At 37.4% G+C, this 18295-nt stretch overlaps 1 protein-coding gene and 1 pseudogene across 1 annotated transcript; one reads left to right on the top strand and one right to left on the bottom strand.

Moving 5' to 3' along the window:
- Positions 1-270: 270 nt before the first annotated feature.
- Positions 271-2284, bottom strand: LOC120213981 (annotated as a pseudogene).
- Positions 2285-5372: 3088 nt separating this feature from the next.
- On the top strand, positions 5373-13245 carry LOC120213957. The gene is given in 13 exon segments (XM_039211985.1): positions 5373-5542; positions 6119-6160; positions 6263-6513; positions 6643-6939; positions 6942-8095; positions 8255-9238; positions 9371-9483; positions 9692-10961; positions 11070-11521; positions 11698-11746; positions 11839-12086; positions 12211-12306; positions 12857-13245. Coding segments are annotated over 11 exon segments (5082 nt in total). The 5' UTR covers positions 5373-5542; positions 6119-6160; positions 6263-6320; the 3' UTR covers positions 13083-13245.
- The last annotated feature ends 5050 nt before the right edge of the window (positions 13246-18295 follow it).

Genomic DNA, 18295 nt, shown 5'->3' with positions numbered 1-18295 from the left:
ATGGATCATATGCCTAGGGCTGAATTTATCATAAAAGCGTTGGTTAACACTTGCAGGATAGCTAAGCATGTTGGTTTTCAAACCAAAAGAAACACAGGCTCAGCCATTTGTACGCAATCAGAGAACAAGCTGCGGGTACTATAACTTGTTAATTATAATCACATTTACATCTCGTGACAAGAAAGAGTTTTATCGGAAAGAGAAAATTCCGAAAACGGAAAATGAGAGACAAAAAAAGAAAGAATGGTCGAAACTTATGACATTAAGTGTTCACCATCTGCGTGAATTGCACAATGATCTAGGCGATCCTTTGAAAAGATCCAATAGCAATTTTTCCACATGTTCTACTGTATGCTTAACGCATTTGTCTTCTATATGAACTGGGTTTCTCCCGAGGAAAGTTCGATATGCAAGGACTACTTTGAGTGAAGTTGAAATTCACAAATCTTCGCGAAGCTGAGGATCTGGGATACACCATCTTGTCTGGGTTTTGTATACCTCCTCAGAAGCAATGCTAAAGCCTTTGCATTGTTATTTGAAGGTCAATTTCGACAAGGAACTTGAGCCTGGGTTATCATCCTTGAGGAAACAAATGACCGAACTCTAAGTGGCTCTCTCGTGGTTCATTGCATGCTGCTGAAACTTTCCATTATGCTTACGAATCCATTCATCTCCGAAGAAGAGTCTGAGTTCCGAGCCCTTAACCTTTTGAACCAAATAATGGATGTTGTTCATCAAGAAAATATACTGTAAAGCCTCATCCTTATATAGTTGTGGCTTCCTGTAAAGATTGGATTCCAAAGAACTTGTGATTGATCGAAGTCGACAAGCCATGGGACAAGAAGTTGAAAGTGACACGTTTGGCCCATCATCTGGCTCAGTAACTTGATCCGAAACACCAGCATGTTGATCCTTAAGAAGTAAATTGAGGGTGGTGCAATATTCAGGGAACATCCTGATATAGTTCATTACATATTTATTGAGATGGTGAATACCTCCACCAGGGAAGGGGTATAAGGATCCATTAGAAGAAATAGCAGCTTGAAATGCCTGAAATGCTGCTATTGAAGAGTCGGCCAATCTTTCCAGAAGCTCATGGAACTGGAGCCGAACAAAAGAACTAGCCTCACCCGATAACAATGTATCTATGTCTCAGAGAAGATCTTCCAAAGTCTCGTACATGTCAAGAAAACGAAGCAGCTTTTCAGGTTGATGAGGCCCCATTGCTACGGCTTCTCCTAAGTTCAAGAGGCAAAGAATTGTTGCCTTTGAGATCTCAAGAAAACAAAACGAATTAACAGATCCAAAGTCCCTAAGACCAGATCACATAACCATTTTTCACTAGCAAGATAGACTCGGACAATTATCTTCGTGGACCAGGTCCATTTATTCATCTTGCTACTCATGCTAGTCCATTCCATTGTCAGGACATCTTCGACGCTGAGTTTCTCTTTCAAGAATGGCAAAGTACTGCTCCAGTTCTTCTTTCCGTACACCAATGAAAGCTTCAAAAAATTCCGGACCATAATTTGAAGTAAACATAACCTTTGCAATGGACTTGATATCAGGAATTACATCTGCATGCACCAAATCTACAATGTACTCACCAATTCCATCACTAGAGCAGTTTTGGCTATATGTTTCCTCGGCTGGTTCATCTTCAACTGAAACAAATGACTCATCGTAAACAATGTCCCTTCGAGTAGAACGAGAAGACATGTTTGGGCTCAAACTGTAGCCGATGCTGAACAAGTATATGAATAAGCTCTTCCTCAAGCCTATACATTGCAATCTGCAAAGCACTCGTTGCACGATTAAGAAGTTCCTTCTGCTTCCTATTTTCATGCACAGATAACCCTCGTAAACCATCAACCAGTGTCTGAATTTCATCAACAGCTTTGATATACTTGGAAGCTTCTCTAGGTCCAGAATCCCATATCATCATTGGATCTGATTCCCAACTCATAATCTTTCTCTCTGCTTGTTTGAGTCGCCCCTCAACATCCACAAACCCCCTTCCTCCCTTGCTATTATTCGAAGTTATCATTGACAAATGAGCATCAAGATTGATAAGGATTTTCTGCAAATCATCGCTAAGATTCTTAGTTGCTCCTAATGCCTTGACAATATGATGAGCTGCAGAAACACATGAAGATCTCCTTTGTATGTCGGGATGGTAGATTGATATCCGTCCATATCAAAACAAAGAATACACAAAAGAAACCGAAACAAACCAATCGAGTAATCGACTCAACACCAAGTAACTTCCTAGGCAATCAAGCCAAGCCTTTCAACTGACCGATGATATAGAACCTAAACCATATACTAGCCAAAACCATGATTCGGATTCAATAAATCCCGGATATGATCAAGAGCAGATCAACACAACCGGATGCTTTAGAATTCGAAGAATTCAATCAAACAGTTTACAACTTGACAACTTCACGCTCCAGCCAAATCAAAAGTGTCATGATTCGGATTTAACAAACCCCATAAACAATCAAGAGCAGAACACCACGATCCGATGCTTTCGAATTCAAAGAAATCAATCAAACGGTTTACAGCTTGATTAATCAAAAGGATGCTGATTTGAATTGAATGAACCACACATGCAATCGGGAGCAGATCTACACAAATGGATGCTTTTCGAATTCAAAGAAATCAATCAAGCAGTTTACAACTTGATAACTCCCCACCCCAGATAAATAATGATCCACTTAGAACATTAGTTGAACAAAGATTGAGCTGAAGTGACAAAGGGAAGCTTGTACTTAGCCATTTATAAAATGAAATTTAATCTTAAGGATCACATCACAAATAATAGTTTAAAAAATTCAGAAGAAAAGGAAAAGAAACCAATCGAACCTTAGAACTTGTTTTCCTTGAAATCATTGAAATCCAGCAGCATCAACCCAGAAAAAGAATAAAGGCAAGCGAACATCAAATGGAGGGCTTTGAAAGAGCCCAGATAGATAAAGAGGAAAATTTAGTGGGAAAATGCAGAAGTCGGATTTTCTTTCATTCCTTCTTAATTTTCTACTTTTAAAATATGATTATTGGACTTTATTTAATGCTATTTTCCATTTTCGAAGGAGTTGAATTCTCTCTCTCTCTCAGTTGGCTGGAAAATTTTGAAGTCGTGGGTTTGACCTTTAGCAGCTCTTGTTTGTCAATAGTCAAGGCTTGTCTTCACCTATCATCTCCCGAACGACGTCGTTTAAAAACTACTTTCAATTCCATTATGCCAAGTCAGCATTTGCTATCGATTAATCGTATTTTTGTAATTTTTTTAATGTAATAATCGTGTTTAACTTAAAAATTAACAATTTAATTCTGACTCTTGAAAATTGCACTACGAAGAATTATGTACAATATGACTCAACACGAACACAAAAGTTATTACATAGCAAATCACTTTTACAAATCGTGAAAGATCTCATGCAATCCAAATGAATAATATAAACACAAACGTGCAAAAATCCACGTAAAACAAATTCTATTATATCCATAGTTTTACTATAATTTATAACGTAATTTTCAAAAAAAAAAAAAAAACTCTAGTCGCTCTCTCTTTTCCCTCCCTCCTTTCTTTTTTTCTTTAAAATTTATGTCTTTTTTTATAGATCAAATCAATTTTCTTATTCTTTAATCTTATTTAATCGACGACATTATCAGTTTTGATACTGATTGTCAATCGTCGGTTGTCTTTTTCTTTATTTTTTTTAAGAATAATTACGTTTTAATGACATGTTTATCTCTACCTTTATGACAGTTTATCTTCATCTTTTGGCACTTTTCGGTTTTTTGGCGTTGTTTTCGTTTATTTTTTTTCAGGTTTAGATTTGACATTGTTACGATTGATCAAGATGACACTTATTTGTTATCATGTTGATCTTCCCTCATTTGGACCATCGAATTAATTTGGATACGCTTTGTGTTCGTTGATAGTTTTCTCAAGTCGTTTTGACTCTGATTTGGAATTTATCAGTGGTATTTTAATAACTTCATCACCTTTTGTGTTTTGTTTTTCGATGCAGTCAGGTTTGCTCGTATCTTTATTTTTTTGAGTATTTAAGTTAGATTTTTTTAACATTTTCCTTATTTGGTCATTGCATGATCTAGGTGGCTATTTTTTGTATTAATGATTATATGAAAATGTCATAATTATAATTTAGTTTACGTTTACATTAATACATGTAAATATTCATCGTAATTTTGGATATTTTCTACTTTTAATAAAAGTAGCCTCTTTCTATAAAAAAACTATAATTTCTATAACGTAGGCTGCAGGAATCAAGTAACCTCTGTAATAAAAGGATTGTTGTTATTTCTTGAGGATTCGATTTCGAGCACCATATATATCAGGGGTGTGAACTTTCTATATATCTCAAATGGTTGAGATACTAACCACAATGGTTAAAGAATTATTGTTATTCTCTGATGTTGAATGCCAAGAGTGTAACATTCAATCTCAAATGGTTGAGAATTATCCTCGAACATGTATTACTTTGTACTTACCTGATTAATAAAAACTATAATCAATTAATTTTTAGGGTAAATTGTACTAATGGTCAATATAATTTTATGATATTTCACTTTGGTCATCAAACTTTCAAAATTTGTGTTACAATCGTTAAATTTTTAGTTTTTTTATTAAATTTCATTAAAAAAATTAACGTGACCCCTAAACTCTTTTAAAAAATCCCATAATATTTTAAATTAGTAGTGATCACAGAAGTCAAATTTATGATTAAGTTTTGAAAATACATTTTAGACAGATCAAACGGTGAGATCCTCAACTTTTATAAAGCGTGTAAACAGCCGTACGATTTGTACACGTGTCAAGGTATGGCCACAGGACCATCAAAATTATTTCTTTTCCTTTTGCACCCAAACATTGTCCCCCACCCCATTCTTCCTTCCTTCAACCTTCTCCTTTCAGCTTCGACTCCAAACCCGTTTACTTTACCTCCCAAACCTTACCTTCGGATCCGAACCTCAATTTTGCTCCTCTGTTCGTTGAAAATTTCGCACACTAGTTCGATCACTTTATCGCTCTCTCTCCATCTCTATCTTCTAGCTAAAACAAAATCGCCCAATCTTTCAAACCCTAATAATTTTTCCAACAATTTGACACTCTTTCAATGATCGTTTATCGAGCTTCATTTTAATGTCTTCGCCACTCCATTGTAAGTTCATTTCTCCTCCGTCTCTCTCTCTCTCTAGGTACCCTAATTTAATTTTTCCACTCTTCAAGTATTTTTTTCATATGAGAAGCTGAATCGATGCTGAGGATTTGATCTTACATGGCTGGGCAGCTGCTTTGTTTTTATTTCGTTTTAGTGGCGGGGATTGCTTGCTGCCGTTTCCATATTCATTTATAGGCTAGGTTAGAAATGTGCGATTTTACGGAATTTTTGAGTTTAGTGTCGGTTTGTTTTCCGAGAAAAGGGAGGGGCGTCAGGGATCTTCATCGAGGGGAATTGCGAATTTTAAATTGAGCTGAGGTTGCAGTAGTTCTTTTCTTCCTGCTCGATGAAAGGTTAATGTTATGGTTTTCATAAATAATTAGTTTCAAGTTTTTTTCGTTTGTAGTGAATTTATGTTCGTACTGAACTTGTAGTATTCTGCTTTGTTGCTTCTTGAGTGTCTCCTTTTTTGTGTGTTACTTAGAGTTCATTGACATTGATATGGTAGCCTTTGATGATTGGTTTTTTGTTAATTGGGAGGTATCTTTTTCCTTTGACTGATACGTTCTTGGTTTTATTACTACCTTTCTGTTGTGGGTATCTTTATGTACTTGGTGTACCAGACTGCTAACTTCTCATATGTACGTCTGAATTTATTGATTTAATGAATCTACCTTTCATTAATTTTCATCAATATGAGGCTTGTGTTTCATGGTGATTATCGAGTGTAGTACATAAGTTGACTAGAAAACAAAGAGTGTAGTACATAAGTTGACTAGAAAACAAAGATGAACTTTGGCATTAGATTAGTTAGCTATACCAAATGAAGAAAAGAAAGGTGGAACAATTTTCATGAACAGATAGTTGCCTTAACTTGCTTTAACTTCTGTTTCCATGAAGAGATGATATATTGGATTTTATCCATGCAGGAAACAGTACAACCAGGGTGAATGTTTAAATGTACAGAAGAGGTTTGTTTCTAATTATACTTGGATTTAAAGAAGGATTCTTATGGTTGTGTGGCATATAATGGAACTGAAAGCATGTTAAGACTTAACTTAATTCTTCTTTAGGCTCTAATTTTTCTCTCAAACCTTTAGCTGCTGAGTATTTTTGGCTTGGATTATCTCTATGCCTGGCAACGAAGTTGGAGACAGGATCCATAATTTCCTTGGACAAGAGGGTTTGTCCCAAGGCCAGCATCATTCGCCGTTCCTTGACTCTGCCTGGCCTGGGTTATGTAACAATCTATGGGTTGGAGGCCAGAGACAAGTTGGTGGACCTCTTGTTTCCAGTTTGAAGAATTTTAGTAGACATCAATTGGGTAATATGAAGACATCTTGATTGTCAAGTTTCAGCTCTCTTCTGTTACTATAATTTTGATTTTAGCACATGGTTGTAGCATGCTTCCTAACACTGCTTAATTGTCTTCATTTTATTCTTTTGGCATTAGCTGAGTCTGACAGAGGACATAGTGGTCAGTCTTCTAGTCAGCAGCAGGACATGAACTTCACTCACTCAGGTTTGAGCCCTGAGATAGCTAGAAGTCAATTACAAAACCAATCACCAAATGGAAATGACTATTTTCTAGGGCATCAGGCTCTTCAGGCAAGGCAGAATGAAACAAACTTTTTGGGAGTGGATGCAACATCTAGATGCTTATCACCTCTTGATTCACAGATGGGAAATGGTCCTGATCTTCATAAGAAAAATTCCCCAAGATTGGAATCTACTGAATCCCCTGTAAATTATGATTTTTTGGAGGGCAACAGCAAATTAGTGCACAGCATTCTGGCATGATCCAGCCTTTTTCCAGGCAGCAATCAGGGATGAATGACATGCAGCTATTACAGCAACAACAACATGCTATGCTTAAGCAAATGCATGAATTACAGAGGCAACAACTCCTGAAGCAACAGTTTCAGCTACCAGATGCAAGTCAGTTGAGTTCCACAAGTCAGGTTTCCTCTACTGTAAAACAGGGATTGGGTAGCCTTTCACCAGCTCCAATCAATGGCTTTCCTCTCCATGATGCTTCAAATTATTCTTGGCAGCCTGAGCACATGACACCAAATGCAAATTGGCTGCAGCATGGTGCATCTCCTGCCATGCATGTATCCTCTGGAGGATTTACTTTTTCCCCTGAGCAAGGGAAGGTGTCTTTGATGGGTTTGGTTCCTCAACAGGTTGATCAATCATTTTATGGTATCTCAACCAGTGGTGCAAGAGGAAACCCATATCACCATTCTTCTGTCCAAATGGATAAACCTTCAATGCAGCAGGTACCAGCCAGCAGTAATTCTTTTCCAGGTAATCAGTATGCCGTATTTACAGATCAAGTTGGCTTGCAAGATGGAACTTTGGTTTCTAGACAGGGTGATCAGGGTAAAAAAGTGTTTGGGGCTGCAGATACTGGATTTCATTCAGAAAAATTACAGGAAAAGACTATCCAGCCCAAAAACATGGCGATGCAGGAGTCTTGTGGAAGGCAAGAACTTCCTAGTACATCAGAAATATCCCTGGACAAGTCAACAATTCAGGCTGCCCCCTCACAGAGTGTGGCCACGCTAGATGAAACTGAAGAAAAGATTTTGTTTGGTTCAGATGATAGTGTGTGGGATATCTTTGGAAGGAGCACCAACATGGGCTCATTGTTGGATGGTGCGGACTCTTTTGGGGCATTGCCTTCTTTGCAAAGTGGCAGTTGGAGTGCACTTATGCAGTCTGCTGTGGCAGAAACATCTAGTAATGATTTAGGGGTACAGGACCAGTGGGGTGGTTTAGGTGTGCAGAATAGTGAACCTCCAAGTGGGAATATGCCATCACAAAGTGTCAATGATGACGGCAAACATCAATCATCTTGGGCTAATAACAGATTGCAGACTGGCTCGACATCGAACACTAAACCTTTTCCAATGTCTAGTGATGCCAATATCAATCTTGACTTTTTCAGCATCCCTGGGATTCAGCAATCAGGAGTCCAGATTGCAAATGAACAGAATGAGAAAATGCATAATGATTCATCTCAGAAATCTATTCAACAGTTGACAGGAGAAAGAAGCAAGTGGTTAGATTGCAGTACTCTACAGAAGCCTGTAGCTGAAAGTGTGCAATTCTTTGGAAATGTTGCCCACTCTCCTAATTTGCAAGTGGGTGCAAAGAGCATTTCAGGTCACCAACAAGGCATAGCTGTCCACGCTATGCGTGTACAGCCACACAATAAGCCAAATGGTTGGAACTTCATTGATTCTTCACCACATAGTTGTAATGCTATATCAAAGAGTCGGGATATTGATTGTGCATTGCAACATTCTCAGAATAGTGATCATATAGGTGCCCTGCATGAGGACAAAGGTCATGGTTCTGCTCTTGATCATTCCGTTCCTAATGCAAATATTGAGCAGGGAAATTTCAGTTCCGGCTTGAGAAGCCCACAGGCGAATAAGGAAGGTTCTGACTTGGACAATGTTGCTGCAGCAACAGATTCAAGAACCACGAGGGTCACTGAAAGCAGCCAGCAACTTCCAAACAATCGTAATTTTAATCTCAAGAGAAGTACTGATTCTAAATTAAACTCTGTACAAAGCAAGGTTCAAGAAAAATATCGGCAAAATCAGGATAAAAACCATCAAGATTTTGATTCATCTGAAAATGATTGCTTGGACAAGGGAGCGAATGAAGCAAATATGTTGGAGGATCACAGTGTCAAAGAAACATGCAATGACAGTTTTCACCCAAACACATTCCACCATTCTTCTACCAGTGGCATGAGAGACAATGGCTGGATGGATGTAAATGATTCACGTGGAGGAAAACAGAAGTCATCTGTTCGCATTAGTCATAAGCTTTTTGGAATCCGAAAATTTCAGTATCATCCTATGGGGGATCTGGATATGGAGGCTGAACCTTCATATGGACCTAAAAGTGTTGCACATTCACAGGCAATATCCCAACATGTTTCACAAGGATTGAAGGGGCATGACCAAGGATACTTTGGGCAGTCAAAATTTACTGGTCATGCTTTTAGAGAGTCTTTAGAAACTGAGAAGGTAATTTTCGGTTTGAAATTTTCAAATATTTTTCTGTCCTCTGTATAACTGCTGAATTTTTACTTTGCTTTTTTAGAATAATATAAGCCTTTGGAGGACTAAATAATATTTTATTAATTTTCTCCTGCTTAGGGGTGTTTTCCTAGCATTCAACTAGACGAGGTACCTTCAAAAAGCTCAAACCAGGGATCTACTTCTGACAGATCGTTTGTTGGTTCTGTGCCAAACAAGACAGCTCCAATGAGGTAGTTGAACATTTGTACTTGTTTTTTGGCTTGAGTTGAATTTCTTGCTTTTCTCAAAATTTTTAGCTACAAATAATACTCTTTGGCTGTTAAAACTATGATAGTAAAATTGTATTCATCACCTTATATTTGCAATTTGATTTTTATTGTTATTGTACTGATTTCCTTATTTACTTTTTAATGTGCTCCCTATATTTCAAATTTTCAGTCAAAACATGCTGGAGCTTCTTCCTAAGTTTGATCAGCCAAGAGAACATGATACTGCAACACACTTAAGCTCGTCCAAATGCAATCTATCATCTGAAATGCCTGATACAGAAACTTCTGATGGATCTGTAGGCCAGACTCAGCATAACAGGCCTTCTAGTTCCCAAGGTTTTGGCTTACAATTAGGTCTTCCATCTCAAAGGTTTATCATTCCTTATCGTGCAATCTCATCTCAGAGTTCTCCCCATGTAGTTAATTCTCTAAATTCAGTTCACGACTCTTCTGGGGTAGGAAGGAAGGACCATGCATGGTTGGATCCAAAAACTTCTGTTCAGTCCCCATCTCATGGACCATCCTCTGGAGACATTAGGAATAATGTTTCAAGTGTTTCTGGTCAAATCAGTAATAAGTCTTCACCGCATAATATCCAGGGAAACTTTTCTACCGGTTTTACCTCTGATTACCATTTAAAAAGTCATCTTCAAAGCCAGCATGCTACTAATGTGGGTAGTCAGGCAACACCAAGTGAAACTATGGATGCACCTTTTGGTGGGTTGGCATCTCTTGCCAAGCAGACTGATGACTCTTCTGAGAGAGCTCAAACTAGTCAATTGCGAAGGAAACCAGCACCCCGCATACCTAAATCTGCTGCGGATAACAATCTTGCTTCTTCAGAGACTTCTCGGCCCACTAGCAACCAAATCCATGCAAGGGATCCAGGCCAGCAGTTTCCAGTTTTGGAGGCTCTGCCAGCTTCACAACCATCTGGTACATCTGAATCTCCAAAGCCAGGTGCTTTTACCAAAATGCCTGATGTGTGGACCAGTGTTTCAGCCCCACAACATTTACTAGGAGGAAAGTCGTCTTGGGACTCCCAAAATTTGTTTAAGTTCCATCATCAATCAAATATTAACTCTGAAACAACTCCTCCTGGAACAAAGAAGCTGGACAATCAAATTGCCGAGGCAGGAGGTTGTGGTCAATCTGAGTTGCCTGCTGGCTCTGCTAAACCACAGAGCTTTGTTGGAGAGGAGCAACCAGCAAAAGATCAGCAGTTATTGGCAGATAATGGTGCCAGCCCAAATCATGCAGCTATGCTCCGAGACATTGATGCTCTTGGAAACTCTTTGAGACCAAATAATACAGCACATCAGGACCATTCCTTGTTGCATCAGGTGCCGTCCATGAAAGATATAGAGATTGAACCAAGTGATAGGAGCGTCAAAAGATTTAAAGGCCCAAGTCTGGACTCCGCTTTGGATACTCAGCAGGTAAGTTCTGAAGGGGCAGAGCAGTTATCTTATGGATCTGATACTATGATGAAAGATGCCCTTGCCAATCATCTGTCAGCTCCTAATGATATTGTGGCATTTGCTCAGAATGGTTCCCAACATTTCTCTTGTGCTAATAATTCAGCTGCTCATCTCAAGGGTGGACACTCTCAAATAAGTCCCCAGATGGCTCCATCCTGGTATGATCGGTATGGCACATTTAAAAATGAGCAAATGTCCTCTCTATATGATGCTCGGAAAATTGCCATGGTGAAGGCTGCAGAAAAAGCATTTATTGTTGGTATGCCTTCTGACAGTTCGCATCCTCTTCATTCAAGTGAGCAGGTTATTGCCGCTGCTGATCCTGGTCAGCTTGATAGTGCCTGTAAAAACTCAGAGCCAATATTGACTGAGCATACCTCCTCTCAGTCGTTGCCTCCTGATATCACAAATCAGGATTTGGTGGTTGTGAAAGCAAGAAAGCGTAAAAGTATGGGATTTGAGCTTCTACCATGGTACAGAGAAGTGACACAAGTTTCTCAAAGATCTCAGAACATCAGGTGATTGGAATAAATAACTCATTTTCTGCAATTACTTTTAGCAGTATAGATGTCAATGACCGAAAACACTAAATTATTTTCTACTACTGTTACCATACAAAAATTAGTTGCTCTCTTCTTTCACTATATGTTTTTCTTAATTTTGGAATTATATTGTCGTTTTCTGTTTATCACAGTGTGGGAGAGGTGGAATGGGCACATGCAGCAAATCGATTGATTGAGAAGGTGTGTTCAGTTTTTAACTGTTTTATTTTGATGTTGTCTTATTCTTTCTTAGAACTGTGACAGTTCTTAGCTTAAAGATGATCTAATCACAGGTTGAAGATGAACCTGAAACGATTGAAGATTGGCCACCAGTGGTTAGATCAAAAAGACGGCTCATCTTGACAAGGCAGCTTATGCAGCAACTACTTCATGCTCCTCCAAGAGCATTTCTTTCTGCAGATGCTAGCAAAAACTATGAGACTGTGACCTATTTTGTTGCCAGATCAGTCTTAGGAGATGCATGCAGCATAGCATGTACACTGGAAAGTGATACTGCTATTCGTCCTGACAGTGAAAGCACGTAAGAACATTTTAATATTGTTTGAAATCCTTGGATGCTGTTTTACCGGATCTCATCTGCCGATCATTGTTGCTATTAACTGATACTATCTGATTAATTTTTTTTCCTTTCAATTTGCTTTTAGCCTCTTGGAAAAGCTTAAGGAGAGAAACCAGTCCACCTTAAAGGCAGCAGAAGATTTTATCATCAGAGCAAAGAAACTTGAAAATGATTTACAGAGGTATCTCACATCTAGTTCTCGCCAATTTCTTTTATGCATGACATTTCTTTTGGTAGTCTTTTGCAACATTGTTATTAATGGCTGAACACCTTGCTTATGAATTACGAGGTTCAGTGTTTTGTGGTAAGAACTTCCCTCACAGCCCACCCATTAAATTTGATTATTTTGTTGTTATGGATAATGCCGAGGTGTCATCTGTCTGTTAATTTATTGGTGACGTGTGGTCTTAAACAAGTAAAATTATGCGGAAGGGCTTCCTTGTCAGTTCTGTTGATTGTATTGGTTTCTCTTTTCTGTTAGTATTTCCCAGGATAGGCTCATTAATCCTTTGGATATTTAGGTGCATTCTGCCTGTTGAAAGTATGCTGCTGCATATGTTTCCGGTTATTTTGCTTGGTACTTTGACCCAAATTAGGGCTTCTAGCCCATTAGCATATAATTATTATAGCTTTGGTTTTCCATGGCTGCCCCTCATTAATTATTTTGCCCTAAGCTCTTTTACGACCGTGTCTATTATCTCATCTTTGAGTGTTTCCGCTTTGTTATGCAGTCTGGACAAGAGGGCCTCAATCTTGGACCTAAGATTGGAATGTCAGGATCTAGAGAAGATTTCTGTCATCAATCGTTTCGCCAGGTTCCATGCCCGGGGGCAAGCTGACGGGACTGAAACCTCATCGTCCTCCGATAATTATCACAAATTCTTCACCCAGAGATATGTAATCGCTCTACCTATGCCCCGTAATCTCCCTGACAGAGTACAATGCCTTTCCCTTTGATAATTACTTGAGAAGATTTTTCCATCTTTTTTTTGGCCAATTATCTTCTCCTCCCTCACGCATCTCTGCTCCAAGTTCAAAAGCAATGGAGGCCCTTAGATCTTTCCATTAGAGGCCATTGAAGTCGATTTGCGGAGATATATATAAGTTTTATCATTGAATATTGGTCTGAGAGGAAGTGAGGGGGTAAGGCCCATGATTTTTGGGTAAATAGGGAAGAAGATAAAGGTCAGTCTGAAATATTTTTGAGGGGTAAGCCGAATATTGTTTGTATTTATTAAGCCTTTTGGGTGCGTTTCATTCATAAGTAAAGGGGTTCTGCATTTCTCATCATCTCTTAGACTGGAAGGCTATTATGAAAGGAAGTATTCTTTTGGTAAGGATGACAATGGAGCATGCCGAAATTAATATTATCTATAAACCGTACTTTTGTGATACAGTTCTAGATTGTTCAAACTTTTCTTCATCCATGAACCGGAGGGATGCCGAACGTGCATGTTTGATATCGTCTTTTTGCATATTTATACCGACAACAGTACCAAATGAATTAAGTTCAATTGGCAAATCATATTTTTTTCTTAAATCACGACAGATTATAACATACGTTCTTTCTAATCCTTAAAATTGAAGTCTGAATCCAGTTATCATCTATATTAAGTTCAAACATTACGATTAGTTCTTAAAATTGTTGCAATAGTGATTTTGGATTGAATCCGAGAATCCACTCCCATATTACCTCGTGAAATTTGGGTTTTTTTTTGTCTTTAGATGTTGTTTGATTGTTTGAATTTTGTGCCGAGTCGCTAGCATTGTCATGGAAGTTAGAGTGTATGTGACACTAAGATCTAAATAACCAAGTACAGTGACCCAATTGAAATTATTTTCAAGTTTAAGGACCCAATTGTCATGGAAGTGAAATATCCTGGTATATATAAACCGAAAACGTCAAATGTGTTCAAAGCCCGCGACCTTGTTGACTCATCTGTTTAGTCTCGTCCTTTTCCCTTCTTCATATATGTACTGATTAAATTGTAGTGTAAAAGTAGGAAAATTTTGGAAAGACTGAAAGATGGGATGTTGTCAAAGTAAAGGTGCTGATTCCAAAGCCAATAGGATTGATTGCTGGATGGCGATCAACCGGCATTGTTTCCTCACGTGACGCCAAATTGAAGGCAAGCCAACTATCTTTTTTGGGTTCGGTTTCTTTAGGTGATGATGATTTCTGGGCTTATCTTACTTTGTTTGATTCAGTGTTGTTTCATAGTTTTACGGTAGATCACTTCCTTTATACAATTAGTTTTAAATACCATTTTCAGTATTTGAATCTACAGATTCTCGTTCGAGCTTGTTTGCTTGATAGTTTTGGAGAATTGAATACCCGATTTTGCATTCAGTCAAGCAGTTCGAAATATGTATTCTGTTTGTCATTTTTTTCATCAATTACAATTACTTTTTATTTCAATTTGGTCTGTTTCTTCTCAGTGGTAATAGTTCATTATATTTGATTTGGTCTGATTTACTGTTACTAGTTAAAAAATCTGCAATTACTCGGATAGAACTGAACTGAATTTTACTTTTATTCAACTTGGAATGATATAAAAAATATTTTTATCTTTAAATTAGTGGGAAAAACCTTAAGAATACTATATAAGTTACTTTTTAGGAAATAATTTAAAATCGATCTGAAATGATTGAATTTGGTTTGGGTTGGTTCAGATTTTAAAAAACCAAGATAAAACAACAGGTTAACAATAAATCAGGTATGACCTTTCTGAACTTAAGAACCCTTTTTTTTAATCTGGTGAAGTACATGGTATTATGTTCAAAGATAACTGTTAACCATTTGATATTGAACGCTCATACCCCTGACATTCTCTATGCTCGAACCCGAGACCTCAAGGAATAATAACAATTCCTTTCCACTGGGGTCGCTTGGTTCGTGCCTCAACTTAAGGACTTTAATTGTTAAAAAATACACTTTTAAAATGCTTAGTGAATCCTTAGTTTTTACCGTTATTAATCAATCTTTTCATTCCATGCAGTTGAAATTCCTATGGATATCAGCAAATTAGTCAACATGCAGCGTTTGGTAAGAATTATGCAAGTTTTGTTTGCAATGTTTATAGCTTCTTTTGACTCATAAACGTTGAATAATGTTGTTTTGATGTTGATGTAACGGCTTACTTCGTTCTTTTTGCGTCACTTTCACATTTTGGTCACTGTTTGCACATTCATAAGTTCCTGGGACACTAAATGTGCTGTTATATTTGGAAAATGCATTCGATTAAGATTTTTTATCGAGCATTTGTATGTCTTTGTTAGCATATTGGCTTTTTGTGATGGATGAAGTGATGTTAATTCTTTTCCTAAAATAAAGATGCTGAAAGCTTAGCTACCTTTTAAAGTATCTCTTCCTTCTTCCCCGCACAGATTTTAGCCTCTAATCTTATTGAGCGGCTACCAATTAATCTTGGGAAGCTTCAGTCTCTGAAAGTTATGATACTTGATGGGAATCGAATTACTACCTTGCCAGATGAATGTAATACCCTTTTCTAGATAAGTAAGAAAAATCTAATATATACCCATTTCTTTGCCTCCATCGTTTGTAGATTTGCTTCACGGCAGTGTCTGCAAATTTCACGGGGTATGTCACTGTTTCAGTGGCTTATAATTCTATTCTTCTGTCCAGTGGGCCAGCTGGTTAGACTTGAGAAGTTATTGATCTCTGGAAATATGTTAATGTCCTTGCCCGAGACTATTGGCAGTTTGCGCTATGTGACTCTACTTGTTGAATGATTAACCTTGTGGAACAGTTCTTGATAATTGGTTTCACACATAATTGCATCTTTGCCTGGCTTAAGCACCAGTAATACTAATAACCTCGAGATGAACCAAGTGATCATATTTTGATTTTTATGAGTAATTATATTGTCATATGTTAATGAAGAAAAAGAATGCCAAGAGGGATTAGACATTGCTTAATGTGTCTAACAACAAGTTGAAGTATCTTCCTAAATCAGTTGGGAGTTGCTTTTCTTTGGAAGAACTGCAAGCAAATGGTATGTTTATGCATGTAAATTTAACGGTTCTCACTTTTCTACTAAAACTGCTCGTCTGCTCTGAAAAGATCTCCTGTTAATTAAGTTTTTCGAATATCAGTTCGGTGTCCTGTTAGACGGTGTTTTGTCTTTGGTTTAGTAGGCATCATGGCTGGTTCTGAAAATCATCTGGTGTGTTTATCCGGAAAAGCTTCATACTTTAGTTGAGATATTTTTATGAGCTATATAAGATCCGGCCTTGGTCCTCCGGAGTTGGGATGCACACAGCATAGCCCGGCTAAAATAAATAGCTAGTGCGAGGTTTTCTGGTTGTCATTTAGTTGATAGGAGATGAAAGGGTTCGTGGCCAAGTCTGCACTCTGTATTTCACAGTTTTCACTTAGATTTGTAAATTGTAATTAATGACTATAATGGTTGTGGTGGTACACTTTCATGTATTTCTACAATACTTCTGTAACTTAAGGGTTTTATAACTTTGCGTAAATTTGCATCTGTTTGCAATTTTGTTCACTTGAAGTCACTTTGCTTAAACAATAACAAAGTCACCCAGGTAGTTAATACACTGTTCACACCATTTCTAACTTCACCTGCTGCACAACACTCGGTAGTGTGTGTGTAATTCTTTTCTTGCCCCTTGCATAATTGGTGCTGGTTACTCGAATTCTGGTGGAATGTCGAATGCAAGTACGTGTCCGACAAATTTTCGAATATGAGTACAGGGATATGACCTTCGAAAGATCCTCCAAATACCTGGATAAACCTACAAAATCTTGAGTATACTAATACCCAACACTTCATTAGCATGAAACTCCTTATGTGAATGCAGCTTTTACCAATATGAACGTAGGAACTATTGTAGATTCATGTTACTGAGTCTGAATATTAGGCTCTTTGGAATATCGCGCTGCATGACAATCCTATTTCAGTGGATCAGTTTCTCCATTACTCATATGGTTCAAGTTTTCTTTTGGGGGGGGGGGGTATACGAACCAACAAACTACATGTTCAGATGGAAGGGTTCCAAGAATTCGAAGGAAGAAGTTTGACAAGCAAATTGACTCGAATGTGATGATCAGATCGAAAGGCCTCGACGAGGGCGTTGATCTATAATTCTGCTGCATTCATACTTCTGGTAAGGTCGAGTCTTACAGCATTAAGCCATATGATTATTAATCTAGCTGATATGTATGGACATAGAGCTTATTGGCCTAATTAGGATTCCTTAATATTTTTATGACTTTATTTGTTAAGAGTTAATGATTATTAATGTATAAGTTTATTACATGATCACTTTTTTGTTTGTTTGTTTAATCTTCTTCATTTACAACATCAGAACATAAATCTTTAACATTATATTAAGAATCTATTGCATCTTCCTGTTAAATCAGTAAATCATTTATTAATATTTCATCTTTTACCCTAATCGCTTTGTATCTGACACCACCGCTATGATATAAACAACGGAGGAATTTTCAGACAATTTACTAAACATCGTACTAAAAATGCCGGCAAAGAGGGCTTTTTCTGCAAATAAAAGCCGGCTTTTCCCTCATTCATATATATATATATATATACTAAACTATGCAGGTAGTCTATGTTTTTAGTTTTCGACTTTGGTTGTAAATTTAAAAATCAAGGAGAATGGTTTCTAATGTTTTTGATATATTCGATTTTAATCCCTAACATCATTGATCTGTTCGATTTTAGTCTCTTGGTCATTAATTTTCGTTAACCCCTTTTGTTTAAGTCCCTAGCATAGATGAGGGACTAAAAATCGAATTGATTGATAATGTTAGGGATTATTTTACCTTAATTTTTAAATAAGTAACCAAAATCGGTCAGACCTTAAGAGACTATCTACATAGTTTACCCTATATATATATATGAAACTCGATTCATTTAATTCATGGAAATATTGTAACACCCCTAGTTCTATTTTATTGGATTTAAACTTATTTAATTATATTTTAGGAGCCAAATTGCAAATTTAAAAAATTTTGGGTCAACTTCATAGTTTCCAAGCATAGAGTCCCATGCTCCTACCACCTAGACTTGCCATTATTAATGATAAGATTTTAATCTTTATTTTATTTAATCGGTCCAAGTTACTTTTAAACACCTAAAACCTATCTCAATAATTTCCAATCCTTACAA

This window comes from Hibiscus syriacus, unplaced genomic scaffold, assembly GCF_006381635.1.
Source record: "Hibiscus syriacus cultivar Baekdansim isolate YM2019G1 unplaced genomic scaffold, ASM638163v2 tig00110045_pilon, whole genome shotgun sequence".
In the NCBI taxonomy this organism is placed as follows: Eukaryota; Viridiplantae; Streptophyta; class Magnoliopsida; order Malvales; family Malvaceae; genus Hibiscus; species Hibiscus syriacus.
Note: the sequence above shows the minus strand (reverse complement) of the source record. Positions and strands in the feature narration are given on the sequence as shown.